The 27,265-nt window shown below is 45.4% G+C and overlaps 1 protein-coding gene across 3 annotated transcripts in view; it reads right to left on the bottom strand.

Annotated features, from left to right (window-relative positions):
• Window positions 1-27,265, bottom strand: part of ADCY1 (adenylate cyclase 1) — a 165,566-nt gene that overhangs the window by 74,996 nt on the left and 63,305 nt on the right. For 2 of the 3 annotated variants that reach the window (XM_037493224.2, XM_054695677.1), the window contains exons 6-8: window positions 16,333-16,491; window positions 14,005-14,146; window positions 4,341-4,493 (exon numbers count right to left, since the gene is read on the bottom strand). In XM_037493224.2, coding sequence (XP_037349121.1) covers window positions 4,341-4,493; window positions 14,005-14,146; window positions 16,333-16,491 — 454 coding nt within the window. The remainder of the gene's footprint in view (window positions 1-4,340; window positions 4,494-14,004; window positions 14,147-16,332; window positions 16,492-27,265) is intronic. The other variant, XM_054695670.1, reaches the window with a different exon arrangement.

Below are 27,265 nucleotides of genomic sequence, written 5' to 3'. Positions count from 1 at the left end.
AAAAGGACTCTTATATACTGTGGATGGGACTAAAAATTGATGCAACTTCTATAAAAAAGAGTATGAAGAAAAAATTGAAAGTAAAAATACTACATGGTTCAGCAATACCACTCCTAGGTATTTATCCAAAGAATATGAAAACATTAATTCAAAAACATATATGTACCCCTACATTCACAGCAGCATTATTTATAATAGCAAAGACATGGAAACAACCTAAATGCTCATTGGTGTATAACTGGATTAAAAAATTGAGGTTGGGGGCAGAAGAGAGATACTCAATGGAATACTACTCAGCCATTAAAAAAAGATGAAATGTTACTTTTTTATAACAAGGAATTTGAGGGATTGTACAAAGCTGAAGTCAGAAAGTTTCACTCATATGAGGAATAAAAATAAATCAAGGAAATGAGCTAACAAAACACAACAATATAACTCTTAGTTTCTGATAAAAACATGGTGGTTGCAGAGGGGAGGTAGATGGGGTGGTGGGAGGAATGAGTAAAAGGCGTCACCTTGATACTGTGAATAGCACTACAACTTCAGTGGTGGGTATGTTGAGGTACACATACAGATATTGAGGTGGGAAGTTGTATTTATGAAACTTACAACCTATTATAAACCAGTGCTAAGTCAATAAAATTTCACTAAAAAAATTTTTTTTAATAAAATGATTGGGATTTGCATCAGCCTCCAAGATCCAAATGGTCTGTCAATGAGTAAAAAGAAGGGCTTGGGTGAGAGTTATAAGTTCCTATTTGCATTCCCCTTCTGATACAAGGTTAAACCTTTCAGAAAGAAACCTAGAATGATAAACAATTTAGGGGTTTTATTTGTGTATCATGTGTACATGTTATTCTTATTTTATAATACCAAGTATGTTTAGGTATTTTTAAGTATGAAAAGGACAAAAACAGCATTCAGGAAAGAGGAAGGAATCAGGAGGCTTCTGGGCATCATTTTAGAAAGAACAAATCTACTGTCAGTATCAGGAGACTAGAGAGAGAATAGATTGTGTCCACAGGGACCAGAAGGCAGGTCTCTACGTGCTATCTCAGGCAATGTTGGCACAGCCATCTAACCAACTACAAGTCCACTCTTCCAGAGATTTAACTCACTAGATTTAATTTTATAAAATGATCAGAAATGTAAATATACTTTTATGAACACAAATGCTGTGAATTAATTATATTTCAAAAAAGGTAGATATGACTTAAATATCAATGGAGGTCAAGTAAGTATATCATATTTATGATATATTGGCTAGTGAAAAAAAATAAGCAGTTTGTATATCATCTGGACAATTTCATTAAAAAGTTAATATACACATATACTCAAATTGGAGGGACTGAAATGCTACTAACATGCTCTTTGTGGGTGGTAAGATTATAAATAATGTTTTTCATTTTCTTCTTTGTGCACTTTAGTATTTTTCTATATTTTGCATGATAAATTACTTTCATAATCAGAAAGGAATATTGAAAGAAAAAATCTAACAAGAGTAAGGACATGAGGGTGAGGGTTATTGTAGGAGCCTGTCCCTGAAGTATAAAAAAGAGCAGTCCGTCGGGTGTGGCCTGGAGCTGGGGCACAGCTGGCAGCCCTGAGCCCATATCCAGAGGCCCTGGTCACCCGCCAGACGCACTATCACCATCTAGCAGCCAAGGCCACTGCTGAGTCCCCACAGCCAGAACTAAACATTGGAAGCCAAGTGGGATGGTGGCCTAGGGTTGACCACATACATTTGTCAGTTGCTCCCCAAAACTCTAGACACAGTTTCTCATAAGCACCATTCTAAGGCCTGGATAGTAGAGGAATGAGCTCTCAAGATGCATATCCAAGGTCACCTGGACTACACACTGAGGGAACTGCACATGTCAGGTCTGGAGGTCAGAAAAAGAGAAGACAGGACCACAGGAGACAGACTTCATCCTAAAGCATATGAGGGGGTTCAGGAACATCCCTGCGGAGAAGGTACAGGGGACTGCTCTGCTCAGGGTCTCTTGAGAAGTCACTCATGCCATCCTCCCCAAATGGCCAAGCCACCAGTGTGTGGCTTCTCCACTCCATCCTTCTGGAACCAGCATGGACAAGCCCCCAGGCCACAGTCTTGTCCCTGCCCTGCCTTCACCATCTGATACCCCCATCTGGGCTGTACCTGGAACCCTGGACCCCAGAGCACACAGGAAAGACGTGTGGGAGACTGTGGGATAGAAGGGCTCGGTGTTCCCAGGGAAAATGGGATGGATACAAAGCCAGAGAGTTGATGTCTTTGGCCAGGGAGGGGAGGGTGAGGCAGACACAGGAAGTAAGGAACCTGTGGTAGAAACACTGCTCTCCTCCCCATCTGGAACTTGTTTTCACTAATCTCAATACCTGGATGATGAAGGGACAACCCTGGGGGCTAAGCAGCAGAAGGCCCCAGCCCACAGCATCTTCCCTTGATGTCTGGCTGTCTAACCACCTCTGCAGAAGGGGAACTGCCTGGCCTACAGAGGCAAGAGATAGGAGTCAGGGCACTACCAGGGTGAGGGATCATAGATGGAGACCAAGGCACAGGGCACAGAGAGGAAGATGGTATTTGGGCCAGGAACAGATGTACCTGGTGGTAGGAGTAGGACAATCCTGTCTGGGCAGGGAACTGTGTGCAAACAGAGTGCTCAGCCTTGGACCCTACAGTGAAGGCACAAGGAGGCAAAAATGATGGGTGCAGGTACAGACTCAGGAGCACATGTGCCCCCGGCCCATGGCACAGGACTCAGTATGGGCAGCAGGCTTCCTCCAAGGCAGGAAAGGGCCAGCACCAGCACCTCTGAAATGCTGGAGGGGGCTGGCACCTGGATCTGGCATGGAAAACACAGAGAAAGGACCAGAGTCTAAAGGATACAGCATGATGGAGAGGAGGTGGCTCAGATGGAGGATGCCTGAGAACAAAGCACAAACCCAACCTATAGGTGCCCTCAGTGAGAGGCCAGCCAGGCAACAGTGGAAGTATTCTGAGCACCAGGGATGTCCAGGGGTGTTAGAGCTGGACCTGGGACCCTGGAGGTCTGTGCACACAGGAAAGACCCACGGAGACTGTGGGATAGAAGGACAGAACCTAGGGACAGCAGGGCTCGGTGCTTCCAGGAAAAATGAGATGGATACAAAGCCAGAGAGTTGATGTCTTTGGCCAGGGAGGTGAGGGAGTGACAGACATAGGAAGTAAGGAACCTGGCAGTGCCCCCAGAGGCTGGTATGAAAGAAGGAAGGGGTGCTTACACACCCCTGATGGGGAGAAGCAAAGGGCAGCCAGGTCACATGAGCTCCTGCACACTAGGGTCAGGAGAGGGGGGCACAGGTGACCAAACCCAAGTGTCACTGAGGACAGGGGACTGTGGCCAGTACTCTGAGGTCTGAGCGGGTGGGCCCTGGCTCGCAGCAGAAGAGGTCACCCCTCCCAGAGAAGCAGCCAGCAATGCTGTGGGTTTACCAGCTGCAATGTGAGTTCAGGAGCTTACAAGTCAGCACACTCAGCCCAGGAAAATGTCTGGATGTCCAGGTCTTATTAACCCAGTTCTCCAAGCAAGGGACCAGGATGACTCCACTCCTGTCCCTGACCCCACTGACTTCTCTGAGGAGTCCTGCAGGAGCTCAGCCCCTGGCTCAGGTTCCAAGAGAGCTAGCTGTCCTGTCTTCACCTAAAACTTTGATGTTTTATTCACCATGGATGTTTTGGGGTTAAATTTCATTTTTTAAAATGCTGCATTAACTATTATTTATCCTGATACTGAGATTTGGGCATGTGCTTAAGTCATTTTCCCAAATTGGGCTCCTTACTCTCCTGCCCTGTTCCTGGGTGTCAAGTTGAGTCCGGGGAGCAGCAACGCAATGAATTGGTATGTCTTCTTTGGTAAAATGGCAAAGAAGATCACCTGAAAGCTCTCCACTGATAGAGTCTAGGTAAATATAATCGCACACACACACACACACACACACACACATACATGCACACACAAACTCACTCACACACTTAATGCATGGCTGAGCTGGCAAGAAAGGGAAATGATGCATGCCCAGAAAGATCCAGAAGGAAGAAGGCTGAGGATTTTAGCTTAAATTTACTGATGAATACATGAAATGTGAAGTTGAAAAAAAATACAAGACAATATAAAAGATTTCTGCAGAAAAGCAAATATTGTTTAAAAATGAACAATGGTGTAAAAAATTAAAAGAGAAAAAAAAAAAAGAAAACCAGTTCTGAACATTATTTACTGGGTTATGAAATGTAAAAGCTGAAGGCTAATTTAGCCAGCTTTGCATCACTGGACCCAAAGGGACAGTGAGTCCTGTCCTCCTACCTTGTCATCCTCACATGTCATGACATTGGAGAAGGGGATCTCAGCCTTGAACATCTTCCGGCAGTGCATGAGCTGCACGAGCAAGTAGCAGACGGTCTTGAACTTCATCCTCTTGGCTGGTTTTATGTCAGAGAGAATCAGTCCTGGAAAGATCTGCTCCAGACAAGAGACAAAGAGAAAATGTGAGTAGACATAGCTTGCTCAGAGGCCAGGACCATAAAGATGCCAGAAACTCAGGCTTGCTGCTCACCAGGCATTGGAGGATCTGCTGGGAGCAGAACTCTCAACCCAATTCCAAAACAGTCTGCTCTCAACTACACCCAAAGCCTCTGAAAACCAGAGCAACATGTCCAAATGCTGGGGCTCGGAAGAGAAGGCTTAGGGCTGGTCAGGGAGACACCAGAAGCCTAGACAGTCATCTGGCTGGGTCAGCACTTGGCTGATGATTACCACCCACTCACCCAATGGCTCCCGGAAACCCTCTGCCGACCTCCCACTCTGCCTTCATTGCTGCTAAAATTCTGATCAAATCTTCACTCTATAAAACATCCCGTCAGGCTTTTGTCTTTGCTCTCTACTCATCAGCCAAACATTTTTAAAAATTTTTATTTCATATATTTTTACATCATTTTTCATTTTTGCACGACGTATGCATTTTCATCTTGGTTATATTCCCCATACAATTCCCACCACCCTTGTTTTGAGCCTACTCGCTTCTCCACCCCCCCCATAGTGTGTCTCTGATTTATAGTTGCTTGTTGATTTTGATTTTTACTTTATTATAATTAGTCTTTTTCCTGGTGCCTTTTTTAGGTTTTCTAAGTTCGTGCTATGAGTGAGACCATCTGGTATTTTTCTTTTTCTTTCTGGCTTATGTCACTGAGCATGATCCCTTCCAGCCCCATTCATGTTGCTGCAAATTGCATGAGTTTATCTTTTTTGATTGCCGAGTAATATTCCATTTTGTATATGCACCACATCTTCTTGATCCAGTCATCTATTTTGGGGGCATTTGGGTTGTTTCCATAGCTTAGCTATTGTAAATAGTGCTGCTATAAACATACAGGTGCAGGTGCCCATTTGAATTAATGTTTCTGTGTCCTTTGGGTAAATACCTAGGAGTGGAATTGCTGGATAATATGGAAGCTCCATCTTTAGCAGATTGAGGAATCTCCACACAGCTCTCCATAGTGGTTGGACCAGTTTGCACTCCCACCAGCAGTGTAGGAGAGTTCCTTTTTCTCCACATCCTCGCCAACATTTGTTGTTGCTAGTTTTTTGTTTTTTTTTTTTTAATATTCTCAGTGGTGTAAGATGGTATCTCATTATAGTTTTGATTTGCATTTCCCTGATTACAAGCAATGTTGAACATTTTTTCATATGTCTGTTGGCGATTTGCATTTCCTCTTTGGAGAAGTTTCTTTTTATCTTTTCTGCCCACATTTTCACTGGGTTGTTTACTTTGATTCTGTTGAGTCTCATCAGCTCTTTGTAGATTTTTGTGATCAGTCCTTTATCATTAGTGTTGCGTGCAAAAATTTTCTCCCAATTGGTGGGGTGTCTTTTGGTTACTGTCTCTTTTGCTGTACAGAAGATGTAGTTCCAGCTGTTCATCTTTGCCTTCACTAGCACTGCTTTGGGTGATGTGTCTTTAAAGATGTTACTGAGGTGTATGTCATGTGGTGTTTTGTCTATATATTTCCTTCTATATATTTTATGGTTGCAGGTCTTATGTTTAGTTCTTTAACCCATTTTGAGTTGGGTTTTGTGCATGGTGTAATGTAATAGTCAAGCTTCATTCTTTTGCATGTAGCAACCCAGTTTTCCCAGTACCATTTATTGAACAAACTTTCTTTGCTCCAGTGCATATTCTTTGCTCCTTTGTCAAACATTAGTTGACCGTAAATCTGTGGGTTTATTTCTGGATTTTCTATTCAGTTCCACTGGTCCGTGGGTCTGTTCTTGTTCCAATACCATGCAGTTTTGATTAGGCTTTGTAGTATTAGGCTTTGTAGTATAGCTTGAAGTCTGGGAGTGTGATACCTCCATTCCCTTCTTTTTTTTTTTTTCAGGAGAGCTTTGGCTATTCAGGGTTTCTGGTGGCTCCATATGAATTTCATCAATAAATGTTCTATTTCTTTGAAGAATGTCATTGAAATTTTTATTGGAATAGCATTGAATCTGTAAATTGCTTTTGGTAGGATGGCCATTTTTATAATGTTAATTCTTCTAATCCATGAGGAGGGGATGTATTTCCATTTCTTTGTGTCTTCTTCTATTTCTTTTAACAGCACTTTATAGTTTTCTTTGTATAGGTCCTTTACCTCTTTTGTTAGGTTTATTCCCAAGTATTTGAATTTTTTTTTGTTTCAATAATAAAAGGGATGGTTTTCTTGATTTCTTCTTCTTTAGATTGATTGTTTGTGTATAGGAAGGCTACTGATTTTTGTGTGTTGATTTTGTATCCTGCTACTTTACTAAACTGACTGATAAGTTTGATTAGTTTTTCTGTGGAGTTTTTGGGGTTCTCTATGTATATTATCATATCATCTGCAAATAGTGATAGTCTGACTTCTTCCTTCCCTATTTGGATTCCTTGTATATCTTTCTCCTGTCTTACTGCTCTGGCTAGGACTTCCAGTATTATACTAAAAAGCAGTGGTGAAAGTGGACATCTTGTTCCAGATCTTAACAGAAATGCTTTCAACTTTTCACCATTGAGAATGATATTGACTATGGCGTTGGCATGTATGGCATTTATGATGCTGAGGTATGTTCCTTATATCCTGAGAGTTTCAAGAGCCTTTATCATAAATGGGTGTTGTACTTTCTTGAGAGCTTTCTCAGCATCTATTGATATTATCATATGGTTTTTACATTTATTTTTGTTGATGTGTTGGATTACATTGATTGATTTTCAGATGTTGACCATCCTTGCATCCCTGGAATAAATCCTACTTGATCATGAATTATCTTATGGATATCTTATGGATACACTGAATTATCTTATGGCTACACTGTTGGATTCTGTTAGCTAAAATTTTATTGAGGATTTTGCATCAGTGTTCATTAGAAAGACTGGCCTGTAGTTTTCTTTTTTGTGTGTTGTCCTTGTTTGGTTTTGGTATTAGTATAACGTTGGCTTCATAGAACGTTTTTGGTATTATTCCTTCCTTCTCAATTTTGAGAAAGAGTTTGTGAAGGATAAACACTAGTTCATTTCTGGATGTTTGGTAGAATTCACTTGTAAATCCATCTGCTCCTGGGCTTTAGTTTTGGGGGAGGGTTTTGATTACCATTTCAATTTCACTGCTTGTAATTGGGCTGTTTAGATGTTCTATTTATTCTTTATCATCTAGCTTTGGGTGATTGTAAAGTAGTAGGAATTTGTCCATCTCTTCTAGATTGTTGAACTTGTTTGCATATAACTGTTTGTAGTAGTTTCTGATTATTCTGCAGATTTCTGCTGTGTCTGTTACGATTTCTCCTCTTTCATTTGTGATTCTATTTATTTGTGCTTTCTCCCATTTTTCCTTTGTGAGCCTGGCTAGGGGTTTGTCTATTTCATTTCTTTTTTCTTTTTTTTATGTAAATATTTTATTTTATATAATTCTTACATCTTTTTTCATCTTTGCACAATATATGCATTTTCATTTTGGTTATATTCCCCAAACAATTGCACCTCCCCCCTTATTTTGACTCTAGTCCTTCCTTTCCCTACCCCTACCCCTCCCTACCCCCCACCCCCATTGTGTCTCTGGTTTATAGTTGCTTGTTGATTTTGATTTTTACTTTATATTGATTAGTCTTTTTCCTGGTCTCTTATTTAGGTTTTCTAAATTCCTCCTATGAGTGAGACCACCCAGTATTTTTCTTTTTCTTTCTGACTTATTTCATTGAGCATGATCCCTTCTAGTTCCATCCATGTTGCTGCAAACTGCATGTGTTTATCTTTTTTGATTGCTGAGTAATATTCCATTGTGTATATGTACCACATCTTCTTGATCTAGTCATCTATTTTTGGGCATTTGGGTTGTTTGCATAACTTAGCTATTATAAATAGAGCTTCTATAGACACAGGCATGCAGGTGCCCTTTGGAATTACTGTTTCTGTGTCCTTTGGGTAAATACCTAGGAGTGGAATTGCTGGATCATATGGAAGCTCTATGTTTAGTAGGTCAAGAAATCTCCACATAGCTCTCCATAGTGGTTGGACCAGCTTGCACTCCCACCAACAGTGCAGGAGAGTTCCTTTTTCTCCACAACCTTGCCAACATTTGTTGTTGCTAGTTTTTTTAATATGTGCCATTCTCACTGGTATAAGATGGTATCTCATGGTAGCTTTGATTTGCATTTCCCTGATTACAAGTGATGTTGAACATTTTTTCATATACCTGTTGGCCATTTGCATTTCCTCTTTGGAGACATTTCTTTTTTAACTCTTCTGCCCATTTTTTGACTGGATTATTTTCTTTGTTGTTGTTGAGTCTCATCAGCTCTTTGCAGATTTTTGTGATCAGTCCTTTATCATTAGTGTTGGGTGCAAAAATGCTCTCCCATTTGGTGGGGTTTCTCTTTGTTTTTGTTATTATCTCTTTTGCTGTGCAGAAGCTCTTTAATTTGATGTAGTCCCAGCTGTTTATCTTTGCCTTCACTATCACTGCTTTGGGTGATGTGTCTGTAAAGATGTCTTTGATGTGCATGTCATGTAGTGTTTCACCTATATTTTCTTCTGTGTATTTTATGGTTTAACACACAAAAATCAGTAGCCTTCCTATACACAAACAATCAATCTAAAGAAGAAGAAATCAAAAAAATCCCTTTTATTATCAAAACAAAAAAAATTCAAATACTTGGGAATAAACCTAACAAAAGAGGTAAAGGACCTATACAAAGAAAACTATAAAATGCTGTTAAAAGAAATAGAAGAAGACACAAAGAAATGGAAAGATATCCCCTGCTCATGGATTAGAAGAATTAACATTATAAAAATGGCCATCCTACCAAAAGCAATTTACAGATTCAATGCTATTCCAATAAAAATTTCAATGACATTCTTCAAAGAAATAGAACAATTATTGATGAAATTCATATGGAGCCACCAAAAACCCTGAATAGCCAAAGCTCTCCTGAAAAAAAAAAAAAGAAGGGAATGGAGGTATCACACTCCCAGACTTCAAACTATACTACAAAGCCATAATCATCAAAACTGCATAGTATTGGAACAAGAACAGACACATAGACCAATGGAATCAAATAGAAAATCCAGAAATAAACCCACAGATTTATGGTCATAATGTTTGACAAAGGAGCAAAGAATATGCACTGGAGCAAAGAAAGTTTGTTCAATAAATGCTGCTGGGAAAACTGGGTTGCTACATGCAATAGAATGAAGCTTGACCACTACCTGACACCATGCACAAAAACCAACCCAAAATGGATTAAAGAAGTAGACGTAAGATATTTCATTTATTTTTTCAAAGAACCAACTTTTGTTTTCATTGATCTTTCGGATTTTTTTTAAGTTTCTATATCATTTACTTCTGCTTTGATTTTTATTATTTCCTTTCTTCTACTGGTTTCAGTGTTTTTGGTTGTTCTTTTTCTAGTTCTTTGAGATGTGAAATTAGGTAGATTCTTTGAGTTCTTTCTTGTTTCTTGATATGAGTCTGTATTGCTATATATTTCCCTCTTATTTCTGCTTTCGCTGCATCCCATACATTTAGGAAATTGGTGTCCACCTTGTCGTTCAACTCAAAGTATTTTTTAATTTCTTCTTTGATATCCTTGTTAGTCCAGTGGTCTTCCAGTAGTGTGGGTTTCATCTCCATGAGGTGAGAGGGTTCCTTGCCTTCTTTTTATGATTCATTTCAGTCTGATACCTTCATGGTCAAAGAAGATGGTTGGTATGATTTCAATCTTAGTGTATCTGCTGATTTTTGTCTTGTGTCCCAATACATGATCGATACTAGAGAATGATCCATGTGCACTTGAGAAAAAAATGTATACTCAAGATTTTTTTTGGGTGTAGTGTTCTATAGATGTCTGTGTAGCCCATGAGCTCCAGATCCTGATTTAGAGCTTTAGGGTCCTTATTTATTTTTGTCTCATTGATCTATCCATTGTTGATAGTGGTGTTCCTACTACATATGTGTTTTCTCTGATGTCTGTTTTCAGAGATGATAATAGTTATCTGATATATTTTGGTGCTCATTCATTTGGTGAGTATATGTTAATGAGTGTTATATCTTCTTGATGTATTGTCCCCTTGATCATGATGTAGTGACTGTCTGGATCTCTTTTTACCTTTTTGAGTTTGAAATCTGTTTTTTCTGATATAAGTATAGCTGTTCCTGCCTTCTTTTTTGGTCCACTTGCTTCTAGGATTGTTTTCTATCCTTTTACTTTGTCTATTTTTATCTTTTGTAGTTAAATGTCTTTCCTAGAGGCAGCAAAAGGTTGGGTTTTGTTTCTTAATCCAGCCTGCAACTCTGTGTCTTTTTATTGAAGAGTTTAGTCCCATTAAATTTAGAGTTAATATTGATACGTTAGTGTCTGTATTTGCCATTTTGTTGCTCTTTTCTGTGGTTTTATTGTTTGTCTTGTTTCATTCTTATTCATCCCTTTGTTGGTTCCTGGCTTTAGGACTCCTTATATTTTTTGGAGTGGGGGTTGAGTCGTAATGAAATTCTGGAGTTTCTGTTTGTCTCAGAAGGTCCTTATTCTTTCTTCATAGAGGAAGGGAAGTTTTGTGGGATAGAGGATTCTTGGTTGGCATTTGTTGTTTGGAGTTTGTTGACTATGTCCCTCCACTCTCTCCTTTCTTCGGAGAAATCTGATGTCAGCCTGATTGGTTTTCTTTTGTATGTTACCTGTTTCTTCCCTCTTGTCATCTTCATTATTTCTTCCTTGTCTTGGATTCTTGGGAGCTTTACTATTATGTGTCTTGCTGTATTTTTCCTTTCATCATGGAAGTTTGGGGTTCTTCTTGTTTATTGTGTGCCTATTTTCAGCTCCTTCTTCAGGTTTGGGAAGTTCTCTTCGATTAGCTCCTTGAATATTTTCTCTGTTCCTATGGCTCTCTCCTTTCCTTCTGGGAGTCCTATAACTCTTATATTTCCTTTCCTCATGGAGTCCAATAGTTCCCAAAGTCTTTCTTCATTCTTTTTCCTTCATATTTCTGTTTCCTTTTCTGTGTTGGTTGTTTTTATTTCTGTGTCTTCAAGAGCACTTATTCATTCTTCCATTTTATCTATTCTGCTTTCACTGCTTTGCCCAGAGTTCTTTAGCTCCTCCATTAATCCTTTGACCTCCTGCATTTCTTTCACTTCCCTCTTGAGGGACTCAATTTCATTCTTCTGATCATTATTTTTCCCTTATCATTGTTTTCCTTTATGACTTCTTTCAGTTTTTCAATCATGGCAATTTTAAATTCTCTATCTGCAAGGTTCAGAAGTTCTTCCAAGTCACTGTTGTTGCAATCTGGTGAGTGATTTTCTTTTTGTGGTGTGTCTTTTCCCTGAGGACTTGCTTGGTTGCTTGTAGTTTTTCTTCTCCCTGCTGCTTGTTTTCTAATTTTTTTTTAAAAGATTTATTTATTTATACAAGCACTGGGTACAGTCAGAAGCACGGGAGGGTGAGAGAATTCTCCAGAGCCAGAGCAGGAAACAGAACAGGCAGACCAATGAAATACACTGCTGAGGGGAGCAGCAGGTGGCAGGAGAGGTCTGCGTGCCATATGGGACCCTCACGGGTGTCCAGGGATCAAACTGGTGCTGTAGAGGCTGTGGGCAGTTTTGCAGCCTAGTGCTCAACCACTGTGCCACCAGGGGAGGCCCTTGTTTTCTAATTTGTCCTATTTGTTGGGACACTGTGTTGCTGGTACCAGCTGGCATTTCTTTGGTGTGATCCTTCTGGGATATCAGAAACTGGTGGCCCAATTAAGTCCAATACTGTTAGGCCAGAATTCCAGTAGGGCACGGTACTAAGGATATGTTGATGGGTGCTGTCCCTGGAAATCCACTCCCTCTGTATTTATTTAATACCAGAAGTGGGTCTTGAGGACCCTCAGAGTGCCCTGGTGGTAGCTGGATCACCCCTGGGCACCTATTATGGATCCCTTTCTGGGTTCCTACTCAAGGCCAGAACTTTCTGGGTTCCTACTCAAGGGCTTGGCTTGTGCATGTTTTTCAGTTCACCTCTGACTGTGGGGAGAAGTTCCACACAGTTCCACACAGTTTTGGTGAGGTCCTGATGCAAAGCTCCCTGTCTTAGATATAGTGCTACTGGGAGGCACTTCCCTGTGCCTTTGGTCTGCCATGGTGGTAGCTGGATCACTCCCTGGGTTCCTAATTGCTGGATCCCCCTCTGGGTTCCAACCAGCAGCCAGTGATGGGGCCTGGCTTGTGCGGGATTTCAGCTCACTTCTGACTGTGGGGTTGGCCCTTTCTCAGTTCCACACAGCTTTGGTGATGTCTGGAGGCAGAGCTCCTTGTCTTAAATATGGCACATTTGGAGACACTTTCCTGTGCCCCCGGTCTGCCCCAGTGGCGGCTGGATTCCCCCTCTGGGCTCCAACCCACAGCCAGTGGTGGGGCCTGGCTTGTGTGGGATTTCAGCTCACCTCTGACTGTGGGGTCGGTCCTTTCTCAGTTCCACACAACTTTGGTGAGGTCCGGAGGCAGAGCTCCCTATCTTAGATATGGCATGTCTGGAGGCCAGCCAAACTTCTTGAAAAGGGACTTCACACTGCACTGACCTCATCCCTCCCACAAACTGTTCTGCCTCACAAGGCTTGTCAGCATGGGGGTCAGGGTCCCCATCTACTTTAGCAGTGGACTCTGTCACCTGCTCAGAACCTCCTGGGTGGTGCTTACAGCCCTCTCTCATCAGCCCCCCTCGCCTGTTCCCACAATCCTAGGGTGACCCAAGTTGTCCCTGGGGCCCAGCCTGAACCTCTAACTGTCCTCTTCCAGGACCAGTTCCATCCTGTTATTCTCTGTATACTCAATCTCCTTTTGCAGGAACGTACTCACTGGTCAGGTCTGAAATGCTCGAGCCCCATTCCCCTCTCTGTCAGGGCCATTCCCACCAGGGCCCTACGTCACAGGGAGACCTCTGCATCCCAGGGCTGAAGAGCACCACCCATGCACCGGATGGCCAACCCGAAAGCTCTACCTCATGTGAACCTGCCTTTGTAGCCCTCACCTGAGCCTGAGCCCTCACTGCTCACCTAGCCTTGCACCCCTCACTTGGGCCCCAGAAGCTGCTCAACAGCTTGTGATCACAACAACCAGGTCACTTTCCTTGGACAGAGTGCCCTTAAGCACCACATGCGATGGCCACAGGTCCATGTGCAGAGCACTCCTCAGTCCACCGCGTGCCTCCTTCCCAAGCCCCGCAGGGGCGCTCAACCTGATTTTCACAACAGCCAATGAAGGCCCAGGGAAGTAGGAAGGGGGATGACAAAGGAGGGTAGCACCTCTAAAAGCCCCATGGCTGGACTCGGAGTTCCAGTTCCCCCTTCCAGGAGGACAGAGTTAGTGGGAAACCTCCCAACTGCCCAGAAACCCCAGCTGGAGAAGCAGTGATCTGAGGGGAGAGCGGGGACAGTTGTCTCTGAGGAGACACTGCACAGCTGACCACACAAGGGTCCTGGGCTTACCTTCCGCCGATGTGATGGCACAATGAAAAAAGTCTCAATGTTATGTGTTTTCAAAAAACTGTTCCTCTCATGCCCGTGACCTGGTTCCACTTCATAGTCACCATTCAAGCACGCCAGAGTTGTCTTGGTGATGTGAACCTTGCTACAAGAAAGCAGAGATTTGAACAGAGCCATGAGCTGTGCTGCTCTCCTCAGTCATTGAGGGGTCTCCTGCAGGGCAGGAGGACCCAGCACAACCCACTGCCCACACGGGTGGGATAGGAATGGTGCTACTAGCCACCTTCACGCTAAGCCAAGGGAGTTTTCTGGAGAGGGAGGGAAAAGCCCTCCAAGTTGCCAAAACTGGGCAGAGAACATGAGCCTGAAAATCCAGATGGGCCCTTGAAGAGGCTGCAGCCTCTGCTCTTAGCAAAGTCCCAGTACTTAGGTCTATGGGCAAAAAGCTAATTCCCCAGTGTTCACAGTCATTCCCCACAAGCCCAAAGTGCTCACAGCACTGCACATTCTCAGTGATTCCTTCAGGGAAAAGGCAAGTGCTCATGCTGGAGCAAGCGGCCTGGCTGAGGCTGTGGGCACCTGGACAATGTCACTCCAACAACCCGGCCCTAAACTACAAAGGGACTCAAGGGAACTGACAGTTTCTACAAATGCGTGTATGTTTGTTCGTACTGGTCTCCCTTCCATCTCTCCTTCCCTTCCTTCCTTCCACGGTGGAGACAGATGTGTAGCCCTGGTGCCCACAGCTGAGCCCAGAGTGCTAGGAAAGGGGACAGAGCAGGTGCCCTGGAAGCACATGGCAGGAGTGGATGGCACCCAAGGCTTGGACTGGCAAAGAAATTGGAGGCCTGGCAGGCCCTGAGCCGCAGGGCCACAAAGGGGACAAAGTTACCCCACTGATGAGTGCCACCTGTCACTCATGTGGTGTGGCTCACTGAGATCTGTCATAGGAGTGGACACAGCCATGGAGCTCTTCTTCCCCAAAGGCCAAGAATAAAGATGTCCGGTGTCCATGGTCTCTAAGGCCCATGGGACCAGAGTCCCAGTACCTGAAGGAATGTCCTGGCCAAAACAACAAGGCTGGGGGATGCAGGATAGAGCCGGGTGCTTCTAACTATGGTTCCCCTGGGGGTAGGGGATTGCTCAGGAACTAATTTCACTCACTTCAAGGCAACCTGGAACATGCATTCAACACATCAATGTGGGACGCCAACCAATGACTGTCTGAGGCAACAGAGCAGGCTGTGTGTGGCCTCCAGGCCATGAAGTTGCGAAGATAAAACAGGTACTACCTCCCCCCACTTGTCCCCGCTCAGGTTCAGGAGGCACAGTCTGGGGAAAGTGCCCAGGAACAAGCAACAAGGCTCCTGGCAGGAAATGTTGGGGGAAAGACTCAGCAATGATCCACAGCATCCGTCTATCTGTTTGTCTGTCCGACCACTCTCCCAAAATCATCAGGGGGCAGGAAGTGTTTGTTGGACAGATGATGAACGGATGAAGAAAGCAAATGAAGAAATCAAATTAAAAATATTGCAAGAGAGATAAAACCAGAGAGGAAGGCAGAGTGAGGAAACATGGGCAAGCAGTGTGGGGCAGCAGGGACCAGGATCAAGGCCATAGAGGTTTACACTGCAGGGCATGGGCCTTGACATCCAAGCCTGACGCCAGCACACAGGAACCTCAGCTAATACTGCAGCCGCTATGAACACACCTGCTTGCCTTTAGTCAGCCAACAGGTGGTTGGGATCACAGGATAAGTGCCTCAAAGTCCCTCTCCTGCAATTATGTCATTCTCCTGCCACCCTCCACTGAGTGGAGGAAAGGAAAGCTCTCTCTGTTCTCCAGTGAACTTTTATAGAGTATTGTCCTTTGGTTTTGTGGGACAGTTTGAAGAAAGACTGAGACCAAAGGCTGTAATTGTAAAGAGAGCATTTGAACAACATGAACCAACAAAAGACACAACCCCATTCTAGAAAAAAATCTGCGACTTCCCTAGCAGGACTCTAAAGCCACAGCACCTTGCACAGGAAAACTTGAGGAAAAAGGAAAGAGCAAAATGAGAAGTGATAATCAGTACTCGGGACAGATCCAAGCCAGCGGCAGACACATGGGCACCTGTTCTGCTCCTCCAGTGCCAGCTTTCTGCAAGGGTGCACAGAGGCTGAGAAGGGCTAAGCCCCTGAGCCAGCCCAGTGCAGGGCTCCCTCCTATGCTGGCAGGGGCATGGGACCAGATGGGTTTCCAGGGATCCCTACATGGAAGGTCAAATTAGAATCCCATGTACCCACCCACAGGGGCCCGGAGCAAGGCCACTGCTTCTGCCTGACTTACCCTGGTAAGCCGGCAGCTTCCATGACATTGGCTAGAGTCACATCATTGGACCACACGTCATATTGCCACTTGCGCAGGCCCAGGACTCCGCAGAGGACCCTGCCGGTGTGCAGCCCCACGCGCATGTTCAGATCCACCTCAGTGGCCTCGGCCACGGACCTGCAACACAGGCAAAAGGCATGGGGCTGGGACAGCTGGCATTCACACCCGCAGGGCCAGTAACACAGGAGCCTAGCTCGATGTGGTGTCGGGAGAGCTACTAGTGACCTAGTCAGCCATATCCTCTAGCCATGACCCTGGATGGGCAGGGGCAGCTCAGAGCCTGTTCTCCCAAGCTCCATGATCACTGAACATCTTACATAGTATCCACACATACCCTCGCCCCTCCCCACCCAGGGTAGACCCCTCAGGAAATAAGCCCAGGACCCCAGATCCCACAACTCCAACTCCCTGCTGTGTCCCTTTGACCAGGTCAGGCACACTTCTTCCTACTTGCTGGCCAAAGGCTGGCATGAAAACCTACAGGAGGGCCTCCCCTGATGGCGAAGTCAGTTGAGCGCAGCACTGTGAAGCTGCCTGCAGCCTCTGCAGCACCGGTTCAATCCCGGCCGGCCCTTGAGGGTCCCTCATGGTGAGGCAGACCTCCCTGTCGCGCCCGCTGCTCCCCTCAGCAGTGTATTTCGTCAGTCTGCCTGTTCTGTTCCCCGCTCTGTCTCTGGTGAATCCTCTCACCCTCCCGTGCATCTGGCCTGTACCCCGGTTCTTGTATAAATAAATAAATCTTTAAAAAAAAAGAAAAAGAAAAAGAAAGCCCACAGGAGCCTCTGACAGTTCTGACACCCAAGAGCCCTGGGAAGGTCAGGATTTGAACCCAAGCTCCAAACCCACCCTGCAGGAAAGGGCAGGGTTCCACAACCCTACCCCCAAACAACAGGCAGACAATATAGGGCGTAAATTGTGCCTCAGTCAACTCCTGCAACTGCTGCAATCAGAGGCAGGTCCAAGCACACTCCGCCTCCTGGGCAGGTGACCTCAGGCAAGATGCTTTCATTCCCACTCCACCCCCCCCCACCCCAGCTGCCTTCCCTGGGCTCCAGCGCCCACTGAGAGAAACGGGATGGCACAGCCAGAGCCCACCAGCGTGGGGCGACTCCACAGGAAGTACTGTGCAGTCGAACCACAGACATTTTTTTATTTTTTTTGGTTGAGATGATAAATTTTATTTTCATGTTTTCAATCACAATTTTTTTTAAAAGCCACATTAACAACATTATTTCCATGAAAGTAAACATAAGCAAATTCTAAAATGTGAAATGCCTTAAGACATAGCAAACACAGTCCTTGGAGTAAGCTTTTTATAGTATAACTATACATGTTTCTCTTCCATTTCCCCATTATTTTACAGTATACACATATGTATGAGTGTGTGTGTGTCTATGTGTAAACACGCCGACATACTGTAGACATTTGTAACCACAGAGATTTTAAAAGATGCTGAGATGGAGAATGTCACTGCCATCCTGTAGAGGATATACACTAAGAAATAACTGCCAGGTGGGCCTCCCCTGGTGGCACAATGGTTGAGTGCTGGGCTGCAAAACTGCCCGCAGCCTCTGCAGCACCAGTTCAATCCCCGGCCGCTGGCGAGGGTCCCACATGGCGCGCAGGCCTCTCCTGCCGCCCACTGCTCCCCTCAGCAATGTACTTCGTCAGTCTGCCTGTACTGCTCCCGGCTCTGGCTCTGGTTAATTCTCTCACCTTCCTGCACTTCTGACTATACCCAGTGTTTGTATAAATAAATAAATCTCTAAAAAAAAAAAAAAAAGAGAGAGAGAGAAAGAAATAACTGCCAGGGGCTCACAAGGGAGCTGAGCTTGGTTTCTCTGACTCTGGTGCTCACTCGAGTGAGATGCAGGAGGCTACCACGTGCCCAGATTGCACTGTGTCTGAGCAAAGGGAACCTGCAAAGACTATAGGGAAGCTCTCTGATGCTATTTTTTTCCTGAATTTTCCACTTTTCCCTAAAAGGCAAAAGCTATTTTATTTAAAAAATATATATGTCATTGGGGAAACAATGCCAGGCCTGTTATGGTTCAAGGGTGAAAGGTGCAGAGAGGCCATGTATGAGGGTCCACTACTGTGTGCAGCCCCTCCTGGACTGGACCCTGTGAAAGTGGTCCTAATGCAGGTCTGTTAGGTGGCCCCCCTCCCAAGCCCACCCTGGCAAATAGCAAAGTTCCTTACCAAGAAGCTGGGAGCTGAGATGAGAGGACACAGGGGTGCCATGGCTGTGAGGGAAAGGAGAGTGTGGATGCTGCAGGCCACACTGCCACCATCCTTGGGTACACCCCCCCAGAGACAACCAGCTCTCTGCTCCTCCCAACAACCAAACCACATCAAGCCCTGCCTAACACAGAAGGGGCTCTGAACCTGTGAGCTACAGCAAAACTTCACTTCTGCTCCAAGACTTGGGGCTGACTCATACATATATGGTGGAAGTAGTGGTCCATGGGCCTGGCCCAAATTCTGCCTCCCTGAAAACCCTCCCAGATCTTCCTGACAGTAAACCCAGCCCCATCACCACTGGTCCCCTGCCACTCTGCTTCTGGCCATGATGACTGGGTTCGGGAACATCACACTAGGTGACCACCAGCTGGGCAGGTCTCCACACAGCCTCAGAGCCAGGCTGACCCACAATAACCAGAGACTTGGGAATGCTGAGGGACCCTTAAAAATCTTTAATAAAAGGGCCTCCCCTGGTGGCGCAGGTGGTTGAGTGCAGCACTGTGAAGCTGTCCACGCAGCCTCTGCAGTGAGGGTTTGATCCCGGCCGGCCGGCAAGAATCCCACATGGAGCAGCAGATGTCTCCTGTCTCGCCCGCTGCTTCCCGCAGCAGTGTATTTCAGTCAGTCTGTTCTGTTCCCCACTCTGTCTCTGGTGAATCCTCCCACCCTTCCGCACATCTGGCCTGTACCCCGGTTCTTGTATGCATGAATAGAATGCAAGAGAAAATCCCAACACTTTGACTAACCCAACCCCATACAGGCAACAGGATACTGTCCAATCCAGAGGAAGATGGCAGTTAGAGCACCCCATGGAAGCACCGGGTCAACACAGCTTAAAGTAAGTACCAAGGGCCTCCCTGATGGCCTAGGGATTAAGTCTGAGTAATATCACCACTAAGGCCTGAGTTCGATCCCCGGCGAGGGAGCTACTCACATGGTGCAGCAGACCTCTCTTGTTTCACCCGCTGCTCCCCTCAGCAGCATATTTCAGTAAACCTGCTTGTTCTGCTCCCCACTCTGCCTCTAGTGAATCCTCTCAACTCCACACGTCTGGCCTATACCCCAGTTCTTCTACACACAAAAAAAGAAAAACCCCCAAGATTTTGACAACTATCCCATGTTATCTTCATAATGGGTTAGAAATGCCTGATGCATTCACTAATGGTACATGATTTTGTCATCATGATAACTGAGGTGACAAAGTGGAAGAAGTGAACCCTCACCCTGTGCACCACGTTCAGATGCTTGGCTATGACACAGCCTGTGAGCTCTCTCTCCCCACCCTGCCACCCCCAACATACCCCCGGCTACAAATTTCAGTGCAAATATCCCATCATCAGATCAAGGGCTAGTGGCTGTAGTCGGGCTAAGGGACAAGGAGCAGGGATCAAGGAAAGAAACTAGAGAGGAGCACTGGTGTCGGAGCAAGGACTGAGAAAAGGGAGTTTCAGTGGAAGTCCTATCTGCCAGTGACTGACCACACAGACCTCTATCCTCTCTGAGACTCAGTTTTCCCGTGTGTAATCCAGAGCTGGGCTGAATGTACTCCAACTAACTCTGAAAGTCTTCATACTCTATCCTGCGCACCTCCATGCTCAAGGGAGCCAGCAGAGATCCTGCTAACTCAACTCAGTAGGATACATGAACATGCATGAAAAGAGGCCCCACAGGGAACTCAGGCAGGAGAGAATGATGATAGCAAACCTCAGGATTCAGCCCCTGCTGTCAATCCTGTTCCACGTGCCTTCCAGAAGTACCCCTTCTGGCCTTTGGATGCCCCTTTTGTCAGCAGTAACACAGCAGGCACTGGGCTCAGCCCACCTGCAAGAATGATTTAGTTCCTATTCAGGGCCTTAGCCCTGATTTCCATTTTCAGATTGCCTACTGGGTTCCCAGTGGGGTTTTCTTCTACCCCCTGCATACCATGGCTCCCCTGTCCCTGAGTGGTCTCTGCTCAAAACCCTGCTGCTGCCATTTCTGGTCTCTTTTCCAAACGGAAGTGGTTCCACCCCTCGCTGCCACACTTTATACATCCAAGGGCCCATTTCCCAAATATGGCATGCAGAGATCCCAGCAGTTGTGTCAAGACACCGCCAACCTGGCCAGCCCTCAAGCCTAACCTTACTACCCTCCACACTCAGGAAGTCAGACTGTAGCACCAGATGCATCTTTCATAGGGGCCCAGGAGTCCCCTGTGTATTCAACTTTGATAATCTCAGAAATCCATAAGCCACAGGTTTATAATAAAAGTTCCTTGGAACTCTGACTATGGACATATGTTTAATACCTATTTAGTTTTTATCAATTTTGAAAATATTTTTATTACTGGAGTTTTATTACTGGAGTTAGGTTCATAAGCCAAAACTCCAGAGACAAGAAAAGAGTTGGTGAAGTACACGCAAAAGTCAGTAGCCTTCCTATACACAAACAATAAATCTGAAGAAGAAGAAATTAAAAAAAAATCCCTTTTATTATTGAAACAAAAAAAATCAAATATTTGGGACTAAATCTAACAAAAGAGGTAAAGGACATATACAAAGAAAACTATAAAACACTGTTAAAAGAAATAGAAGAAGACACAAAGAAATGGAAAGACATCCCCTGCTCATGGATTGGAAGAATAAACATTATTAAAATGGCCATCCTACCAAAAGCAATCTACAGATTCAATGCTATTCCAATCAAAATTTCAATGACATTCTTCAAAGAAATAGGACAATTATTGATGAAATTCATATGGAATCACAAGAAACCCCGAATAGCCAAAGCTCTCCTGAAAAAAAAAAAGAGGGGAATGGAGGCATCACACTCCCAGACTTCAAACTATACTACAAAGCCATAATCATCAAAACTGCATGGTATTGGAACAAGAACAGACATACAGACCAATGGAATCGAATAGAAAATCCAGAAATAAACCCACAGATTTATGGTCAACTAATGTTTGACAAAGGAGCAAAGAATATGCACTGGAGCAAAGAAAGTTTGTCCAATAAATGGTGCTGGGAAAACTGGGTCGCTACATGCAAAAGAATGAAGCTTGACCACTACCTCACACCATACACAAAAATCAACTCGAAATGGATTAAAGAACTAGACATAAGACCTGAAACCATAAAATACAAAGAAGGAAATATAGGCAAAACACTACGTGATTTGCACATCAAAGACATCTTTACAGACACATCACCCAACACAGTGATAGTGAAGGCAAAGATAAACAGCTGGGACTACATCAAATTAAAGAGCTTCTGCACAGCAAAAGAGACAATAACAAAAACAAAGAAAAACCCCACCAACTGGGAGAACATTTTTGCACCCAATACTAATGATAAAGGACTGATCACAAAAATCTGCAAAGAGCTGATGAGACTCAACAACAACAAAGAAAATAACCCAGTCAAAAAATGGGCAGAAGAGCTAAAAAGAAACTTCTCTGAAGAAGAAATGCAAATGGCCAACAGGCATATGAAAAAATGTTCAACATCACTTGTCATCAGGGAAATGCAAATCAAAACTACCATGAGATACCATCTTACACCAGTGAGAATGGCACATATTAAAAAAACTAGCAACAACAAATGTTGGCGAGGGTGTGGAGAAAAAGGAACTCTTCTGCACTGTTGGTGGGAGTGCAAACTGGTCCAACCACTATGGAGAGCTGTGTGGAGATTTCTGGACCTACTAAACATAGAGCTTCCACAGGATCCAGCAATTCGACTCCTAGGTATTTACCCAAAGGACACAGAAACATCAATTCCAAAGAACACCTGCACCCCTATGTTTATAGCAGCACTGTTTACAATAGCTAAGCTTTGGAAACAACCCAAATGCCCAAAAATAGATGACTGGATCAAGAAGATGTGGTACATATACACCATGGAATATTACTCAGCATTCAAAAAAGATAAACACATGCAATTTGCAGCAACATGGATGGCGCTGGAAGGGATCATGCTCAGCGAAATAAGCCAAAAAGAAAAAGAAAAATACCGGATGGTCTCACTCATAGCAGGAATCTAGAAAACTTAAATAAGGGACCAAGAAAATGAATAACTATAAGAAAGTGAAAATCAGAATCAACAAAAAACTATGAAACAGAGACACTTTTGGGGGGGTGGGGGGCAGGAGAGGAGGGACTGGGATCAGAATGGGGGGGTTGCAATTGTATGGGGAATATAAAAATAAAATTTATTATTTAAAAAAAAATAGATGAAAAAAAAAAAAGTTGGTGAAGGAAACCAGGTTTTATTAGGAGCTGGCAAACCTGAGGACATGACAAACTACTGTCTCAAAGGCTATCTCCCCAATTTTAATAATACCCAGGTCAAGTGGTATTATAAAAAGACCAATGTTTTTCCTTATCATGGGCTCATAGCTATAAGTGGACCAGTTGGTTAGAACATATCTGAAAGGTCGATGCAGGGGGCAGGAATGAGGAAGCCCACATAGAAAAAAATCAGACAATGCCAGATGGCCCTGATGCAAATACTGCTGATACCATCAAACTGAAACTGAAGCAATAACCGCTGAAACTGAGGAAAACAACTTTGTTCCGCCTAAAACCTTTTCCCGCCCTGCAAACCCAGTTTCCTGCCTAACCTCTCCCTACCCTATAAAAGCACCTCCCCACACACACAACAGGCGCAACTTCACTGACCCCCACCTTGGGTCTGTGAACCTCTCCCAGGAGCATAATAAAGTTTCCTGCCTGTGAGAAACTTGGCCTGGCTCTCTTTCTCTTTATCACGCCGATCCTTTCATCTTGGTGCCGAAATCCGGGAAGGCAGTGTCCCCTGGCACCAGGGCTACATTCCCATCCCTGGGACCGCTCCTCTCCATTGCAGATGTCTCGCATCTGCCATCAGCCTTGATCCTCGGGGTAAGTCATCTATCTGACCCTCCTTTTTAGGAGGCCCTTGTCCCTGGCTATCCGGCTCCTCTCCTAACTCCATTTGGTTGGCTGTTTCATAAACCATGGGCCCACGTTTTCAGAAAACCATGGGCCCATGTCAGTTGACTCCCGATATACCTAGACCTAGATCAGAGGACGCCCGTCCAGACGAGGTACCCAATTCTAGGCAACAAACAAGTAGTGGAGATGTCCCTCTCACTCGTTTGCCCCCGTTCCGTAGGCCAGAACTGAATCATGGGACGCCGCGATCCAGGGTCTGCGTCCCCGAAGGCTAGGTCAGGCTCGTGGGATGCTGTGTTCTTGATTCTGTGTCCCCCTTGGTTGGGAAAAGGCACCAGTTCAGCCATGGAATCTGCCGATTCTAAGCCTAGTCTGGCCACTCCACTGGGATGCCTTCTCTTAAACCTCAGTCCCTTAGGATTTAGGCCTGATAAACGCCCTAAGCATCTTAGCTACTACTGCAACACTGCCTGGCCCCAATATCCATTAGACAATGGCTCCCACTGGCCCAAACATGGCACTTTTGACTTCTCAGTCCTTACTGACCTAACCAATTTCTGTCACCGCAATGGAAAATGGTCAGAAATCCCTTATGTCCAGGTCTTCTTTCTCCTGAGCTCCCATCCCTCCCTCCTCAAAACCTGTCACACCTTCCAGGTCCTTCTTGCCTGCGACACTCCAGTGTGGCCTGACAAAGTCTCCTCCTCAGGTTCTCTTAGCACCTCATCCTCTGACTCTCCATCTGCCTCCACCGATCCTCCTGAAACTCTTACTTCTCCTCCAGTGGCTCCCTACCCTCCTCCTCCTTATCCCGGACAATAGGAACAACCCGACCAAACTGAGGGACCCTCAAATCCCACCCCTCTGGTATCGACCCCACAGCCTCCAAGGACTCCCCTCTTGCCCCCAAGTCACCACACTCAGTCTAGGGATGGGCCTCTTCTGTGTCCTTTGAGGGAGGTTGCAGGGGCAGAGGGTGTCGTCCGCATCCACATTTCTTTCTCCCTCTCTGACCTCTCTCAAATTGAAAAGCACCGTGGATCTTTCACAAATGACCCCACAACCTTTACCAAGGAATTCTGATACCTAACGCAGGCTTATGACCTCACTTGGATGATATTCACATTATCCTCTCTTCCACCCTGACTTCTGATGAGAGGGAACGTGTTTACCAGTCTTCTCAGGACCATGCAGATCAGGTCCACATGACTGATACAGCTATGCCTCCAGGCTCTGAGGCAGTTCCCCACCAAAAGCTGGGGTGGGACTACCAGACTGACACTGATACATGCTGCCAGGGCAGGACTCACCTCCAAGTGGCACTCACCTCCAGTTTGCCTCAGAAAACCCTGTTGCCTTCCTTAGCCTCCTCACTGAGGCACTCCCGTGATATACCAGGCTCAATCCTGATTCACCTGGAGGTGCCACAGTTCTGGCTACCATTTCATCCCAGTCAGCCCAATATGAGAAAAAAGCTTAAAAAGGCTTATGACGGTCCTAAACCCCTATCCAGGACCTGCTAAATATGGCCTTTAATGTATTTAATAACCGGGAGGAACAGGACAGGTCAGAGAGGGAACTCCATAGTTGCCAGAAGGCCGAACTTCAGGCCCAGGTCCTGGTGGCTGCCTTGAGACCATCAGGCCCTGCTCCTCCAACGACTGCTGCTCCAACAACTGGATCAACTGGACACCTTCCCCTCCATTTGGGAGACAGCCCCCAAGACCCTGCTTCAAATGCTGCTGAGAAGGCCTTTGGTCCAGACAATGCCCTACCCCTCGACCCCCACCTGGGCCTTGCCCTAACTGTGGTAACCAGGGTCACTGGAAAAGTGACTGCCCCATGGCATCTAGTCGTGGTGGGTCAGTCTTTCCAGACCCTACCACTCTTCCACTTAAACTCACTTAAACTCACTTAAAATCACTTAAACTCACTCTGGGTAGAACTATCCAGAAGATTGGGGTTAGCGCTGAGGACTGAAGAGGCCCGGACTCGTCGACTCCGATAACCTTCGAGGAGCATAGGGTGACATTCAAGGTAGCAGGTAAATCAACCTCCTCCCTGGTTGACACAGGGGCTACCTTCTCTGACCTCCCCTCCTACTCTGGCCAAAATTATCCTTCTCAGGTCTTGGTTACAGGTGTTGATGGCCTTCCTTCTCAGCCCAGGACCACTGGACCCCTTCAATGTCAACTTAATAACCACTGGTTCATTCTCCCCTAGTCATGCCCACGTGCCCCGCCCCTCTGTTAGGACGGGATCTGCTGGTAAAACTGGGCCACAATCTCATGGTCTCCTGACCTGGCAGAAGCATTCATCCTCCCCTTGCTACCTGACTGTGACCCCCAAACCCAAGATACCCCACTACCACCAGACCTAGTTAACCCACAAGTATGGGATGTCTCTACCCCAATTGTTGCCACCCATCATACCCCCGTCCTCATTTGCCTCAAGGATTCCTCTTCTTTTCCCTCTCCCCACCAGTTTCCAAGTTCCCTCACTCACTTCAGGGTCTCAAACCCATTATCCAACGACTCCTAAGAAAGGGACTCCTTACTCCTATCAACTCGCCCTGTAATACTCCCATTCTCCCCATCAAAAAGACTGACGGCTCTTATCACCTAGTTCAGAACCTTCACCTCATCAACGAAGCAGTGGTGCCTATCTATCCTGTAGTGCGAAACCCCTACACCTTTTTGTCTCACATACCACCTTCTATCACACCCTTCTCTGTATTCGACCTCAAAGATGCTTTTTTTACCATCCCTCTGGATTCTCAATGTTATTTCTTATTTGCTTTTACTTGGGAAGATCCAGACATGCACATCTTCTAGCAACTGGCCTGGACGGTCCTACCCCAGGGCTTCTGGGACAGCCCTCATTTGTTTGGTCAGGGATTAGCTAGTGATCTCTTGTCATGCAATATTCAACCCAGGGCCCCCCTTCAGAATGCTGATGACCTCCTCCTTTGCAGTGCTTCTCTGCCACAATCACAAGAGCACACTGCACAACCCCTCAACTTTCTATACTCAAAAGGATATCGTGTCTCCCCATCCCAAGCCCAACTTTCAACCCCCACAGTCATCTATCTGGGCCTTCGCCTGACCCCTTCTTCCAAACAAATAATAGTGGACCGCAAACAGGCCATCAGGGACCTTCCCTCCCCTGAATCTGCAGAACAAATTCTTTCCTTCTAGACCTGTTCAGATTCTTCCGTCATTGGATCCCTATTTTGCTTTCCTAGCCAAACCACTGTACGATGCGGCAAAAGCCTCCCCCAATGGACCCCTCCAATCCCCAGGAGAGGTTCAAAGGGCCTTCCTTCTACTTAGAGACACCCTCCTTAAGACACCTGCTCTTACCCTTCCTGATGAAGAAAAACCTTTCCTCCTGTTCACAGACGAATGTCGGGGCATTGCAGCAGGCATCCTTTCCCAACCTCGGGCCAGCCCTGCATCCAACTGCTTATCTCTCTAAGCAGATGGATCCCACTGTTAGGGGCTGGCAACCTTGCCTTAGAGCCCTAGCGGCTGCAGCTCTACTTACCGGGGAATCACTTAAACTCACTCTGGGTAGAACTATCCAGGCACATTCCTCGCACTGCCTTAAGAACCTCCTGTCTCACTGCTCGCTCTCCACCTCTTCACTCTTACTCCTTCCCGTTTATAAGACTTCCATATGCTCTTTATTGAAAACCCCCTGGTGAGTCTTACTCAGTCAAATTCCCTCAAC

This window comes from Talpa occidentalis, unplaced genomic scaffold (assembly GCF_014898055.3).
Source record: "Talpa occidentalis isolate TD23 unplaced genomic scaffold, MPIMG_talOcc4v2.1 talOcc4.10, whole genome shotgun sequence".
Lineage (NCBI taxonomy): Eukaryota > Metazoa > Chordata > Mammalia > Eulipotyphla > Talpidae > Talpa > Talpa occidentalis.
The sequence above is the reverse complement of the archived record's forward strand: the minus strand, read 5'-3'. Positions and strand labels throughout refer to the sequence as shown.